This window comes from Rhodamnia argentea, chromosome 10 (genome assembly GCF_020921035.1).
Source record: "Rhodamnia argentea isolate NSW1041297 chromosome 10, ASM2092103v1, whole genome shotgun sequence".
NCBI classification, from domain to species: Eukaryota; Viridiplantae; Streptophyta; class Magnoliopsida; order Myrtales; family Myrtaceae; genus Rhodamnia; species Rhodamnia argentea.
The window spans coordinates 2,570,077-2,574,693 of NC_063159.1; the positions used below are offsets into that span (position 1 = coordinate 2,570,077).

Consider the following 4,617-nt stretch of genomic DNA (forward strand, 5'->3'; position numbering starts at 1 on the left):
TTGTTAAAAAGAGAACAGATGATGAAAGTTCGTGTCCTGTTTCTCCGTAAGATTCACTCCAAATCTTGAATGATATCTTCACACCATGATGTCTCTCTCTCTCTCTCTCTCTCTCTCTCTATCGTGTTTTGGTGATCATGTCATGGGCGTTGTATCTAGTAAACGACAAAGGGGAAGCCAAAATATACCGTGTCAACCTTCTCCATGGTTGGCCAATGGGTCTAAAAAGGCCACCAGGGAGCACCCAAAGACCACTGTTTCGTCCTCTTTCTTGCTGGGCCATCTCTCTCTCTCTCTCTCTCCTCTCAAATCCGAAAACGAAAGAACCAGGAACCCCAACAAAACAGCCAGTAAAGCAAGAGAGAGAGAGAGACGCAGACACCATTGAATTCGTTCATCTACCTCGGTACCCTGAAGTTGGGTCTGTTCTCTTTTCTTGTTTCTGGCCAGGGTTTGTCTGAATCTTGGGGGGGTTTCACTGTTTGGAGCAACTTGCACCCATCTTCACAGCTGAGAAAATCTCTTCGTTTTGAGAGAGACGGCGCGAGATCTGTAAGCTTTCTGCTTTTAGGGGGGGGAGCTCACGGACTTGGCGCTGTTCTATTCAGATTCTCTGCACCTGAAGGAAGATTAATATAGCTCTGTCCTTTATAGAGGTTCATCTGCTGGTGCTGAATATTCAAGCTTTTTTATTTTTGGTCTCATTTGGGTCTTGATGGGTGTTTGTTGGAGCAATAGGATCAAGGCCGAGAGTCCCACTAACACAGGTACTAACTACTGATCTGTTCAGCTTCTTCTGGAGCTTGTTTCTGCTGGGTTTTTGCTTAATAACTTTGACATGGTTCGACATGGTTTCTCAGCTTATCGTGGTTAATCATGTAAAGAAGTAGGCTTTGTGGTTGGTGCTATCTTGGTTTTTTATTGGTTTTCTTGAGTTTTGTTAAGGATCCTCTTTTTGACACAAATTGCGAAAGATTTGAATGTTATCATTTGTGGGTAGTGTTTGATGTTTAAATTGCTAATGTCAGGACTAAGAGTTGATGAGTATGTTATCCCAGCTAGAGCAAATAAATGACCTCAGCACGCGGCAAACGCTGTGTAGATTTCGGCTCATTAATTATGAATGAGATATGGACCTTCCAAAATAGAAGGGAAGGATGGTTAAGAATTTCCTTTGAACTTGGATTTTATTTTTATCAAGTGTCTTGCCTGTGGTAGTGCCCTGCGGATCATACTTTCACGAATAAATTCACTTAGATAATGAGAATCTGTACTTGGATTGATAAGTTAATTTGGGCATGAAAAATACAAAACTGGGCTGAAATACTATGTTGTTTGGTGGAAGGAGACTACATGCGTGTAAGACTTATTGCTATCCTGCATTTAAGCATTGTGGATACACATTAACTTGGACTAAGGAATTAGTCTGCCATAGTCTCAAGATCAAAGATACAAAATGGAACCTTTGTTTTTGTTGTAGACATACTGAGTTGATGCTTGGAAATGATGTATGAGCAGGGGTGAACTCCAGAAATGTCAGCCACGATGGGAACCACTTGAGCGGCAGAACCTCTTCTGCTTCTGCACCTCAGACTCCCCGAAGTGAGGGTGAAATCCTTCTGTCTTCGAATTTAAAAAACTTCAGTTTCAGCGAACTGAGAACGGCCACGAGAAACTTTCGCCCGGACAGTGTGCTCGGAGAAGGTGGTTTTGGGGCAGTTTTTAAGGGGTGGATCGATGAGCAAACGTTGGTCCCTGCCAGGCCTGGGACCGGCATGATTGTTGCAGTAAAGAGGCTTAACCAAGAAGGGTTCCAGGGGCACCGCGAATGGTTGGTAAGTATTATCTCTTTCTGGTGACCTTATGAAGCTTTTGTTTCTATGGTGCAATCCTCCTTTCCAGTTTCTGATTCAGGCAGACTACAGTGAGTTTTGTTATGCATTTTTTTTTGGAATTTAGTAACAAATGCCTCCAGGGCAGTTGTTGAACACCTCAACAAAGAAAGTTTGTCATCTTCAAGGCATTGTCTTTTTGTGTTATATGTAATCGGCGTATTTTTCCCTGTCGGAATGTAATCCATGTATTTGAAGTGGAAACACTTGCTTATTAAGGATGCATTTGTTTAGTGAAAAATGAATAATTTGGAAAATATTTTCCTAAAAATGATCGCTCGTATCACTTACAAAAATGAATGAACGAAAATCATTTTCATCATCCGCGAAAATCTTTAGACATAAATTGTTGTCGATAATGAAAACATTTTTCGTTGACTAATTATTTTGAACAGTACAAGCAATTATTTTTAGGGAAATATTTTTCAAATTATTCATTTTCTACGAAACAAGCAAAGCTCAAGTATGGTTAACGAGTGATCCGGAGAGATTCGTTAACAAAACCTTTTTTCAATCATTTGAATTTGGAAGAATTATGACTGTTGGAGGATAATCTTTGTCCCTACTATCTTGATATCATAGTGCAAGCAAGCCCCACAATGACATGGATTCAGAGTGGTAAAGTCTAGTTTTCTGTGTGGTTTTGGAATATGCAGGCCGAAATCAATTACTTAGGACAGCTGCATCATCCTAATCTTGTGAAGCTGATAGGATTCTGCTTAGAGGATGAGCAGCGGCTCTTGGTGTACGAGTGCATGTCCAAGGGAAGCATGGAAAATCACCTATTCAGGAGTACGTATCTTCCATGGTCTTGGCTTGGTTTTCTTTTTCAACCTCAACCTCAACCTCAACCTCAACCTCAACCTCAACCTCAACCGTTTTAGTAACTGTCGTTATTTTGTTGCTCCTTTTCCCCTTGCTGAGAAGCGAGTACCTGCTTGCCTTTTCTTATTACATATCATCGCTTGAAACAGGAGGGACATACTTCCGGCCACTTTCATGGACCGTGCGGATGAACATCGCCCTTGGTGCAGCTAAGGGGCTTGCCTTTCTTCACAGTGCCGAACCAAAAGTTATCTATCGTGACTTCAAGACATCAAATATATTGCTCGATTCGGTATGTGATGATGCTGTCATTTGCAATTGAGTGCCTTTGTCTCTGTATCTTGGTTGAAGTGCACAGTTGTGGTTCATCTCTATCTTGCTGTTATTGATGCCATTTAGCTTTTCTTTTCAGAATTACAATGCAAAACTTTCTGATTTCGGGTTGGCCAGGGATGGGCCGACTGGTGACAAGAGTCATGTATCTACTCGGGTCATGGGAACTTATGGTTATGCGGCTCCAGAGTATCTTGCCACAGGTACTGCTTAGCATGATCGTTAATCGGATCCCTCATGGAAGTGGCTATAGATCCTTATAATCAGATTCTCTCCTGTTCTTTGAGGCGATTAGACATTTCATTTTCATGTTGAAGGAAGTCTTACCGTCACTTATCAAGAGAAATGAAACTTTGGTACATTTGGTCGACTTCTCTACTAGTTTCTGCTTTGTCTTTCCAGATTTTTAAGCAAAAACTACAAGAGGTGTGACTGGTTTCTGATTTAATCTTACTTTCCAATTGAAGGCCATTTGACTCCCAAAAGCGATGTCTATGGCTTTGGTGTCGTTCTTCTGGAAATGCTTTCTGGCCAACGAGCAATAGACAAGAACAGACCGACCGGGCAGCACAACCTTGTGGATTGGGCAAAGCCATACCTCACAAACAAGCGAAGAGTATTCCGCGTCATTGATTCACGCCTGGAAGGTCAGTACTCTATGGATCAAGCCCAAAAGGCGGCGTTCCTCGCATTTCAGTGCATAGCCACAGAAGCCCGGGCAAGGCCCACCATGGACGAAATCGTGACATCCCTAGAGCAGCTTCAGGAATCCAAGGGCACGAGGCGTACTCACAAGGACCGGCGGTCAGTCGGTCGCAGAAGTTCAAATGCCGCCCCAAGAGCCCATAGAAGCAGCTCTGAGGACGTGTCTGCCACTGCATACCCGCGGCCTTCTGCTTCCCCACTTTGTGCGATGTAGAAGCGATCCTGCAAGAGTTTTCTTGATTGTGTCTCTCTCTGAGTTGAGGGCATGTAGTTCGTGATTGCCTTATGCTGTTTGAGCATTGTACAGTTGTTGTCTTCTAGGCTTATTATACTAGGTGCTGCATTTCGATTTGTTGATGTAACCAGGAGTTTCCCAACGCCCGGTGGAGAAACGTTGTTGTAATTTTGCCAGAGTCGATTTGTCTAGTCGATGTGTTGACATAATTGAACTCGGGCTTCTTTCTGTCTCCCTTTCTGGTAGAAAATCGTCCGAGGGTGTCGCTAATTCACTCGAGAATTCTCTGCTCATCACTGTGCCGGAGTTGTTGACGTAGTCCTGTTTGTGCCGGACTTGCATAAACGGTTACCGTTTCAGCCATCCATCCCTTGCAATTATGTGAGTTCAAAATGATTAGACTGCTGATTTCATCCCTTGCAATTATGTGAGTTCAAAATGATTAGACCGCTGATTTCATCCCTTGCAATTATGTGAGTTCAAAATGATTAGACTGCTGATTTTATCTGAATGATATTCTCCTTTGAGCTCGATGAATACGAAGCTAGTTCTTGCACATGAGAAATGTGAGGATGAAAAGAAGGATGATCTTACTCTAAATGGTACCTGTAGTTTTTGTGACTTTTT

General features: G+C 42.6%; 1 protein-coding gene across 1 annotated transcript; it reads left to right on the plus strand.

Moving 5' to 3' along the window:
• Positions 1-217: 217 nt before the first annotated feature.
• Positions 218-4,230, plus strand: LOC115739848 (probable serine/threonine-protein kinase PBL11). Its single transcript, XM_030673136.2, has 7 exons — positions 218-552; positions 657-767; positions 1,519-1,835; positions 2,549-2,684; positions 2,867-3,009; positions 3,130-3,253; positions 3,518-4,230. Exons 2-7 carry the CDS (start codon positions 716-718, stop codon positions 3,967-3,969), a joined length of 1,224 nt encoding a protein of 407 aa, XP_030528996.1. The 5' UTR covers positions 218-552; positions 657-715; the 3' UTR covers positions 3,970-4,230.
• Positions 4,231-4,617: the final 387 nt, after the last annotated feature.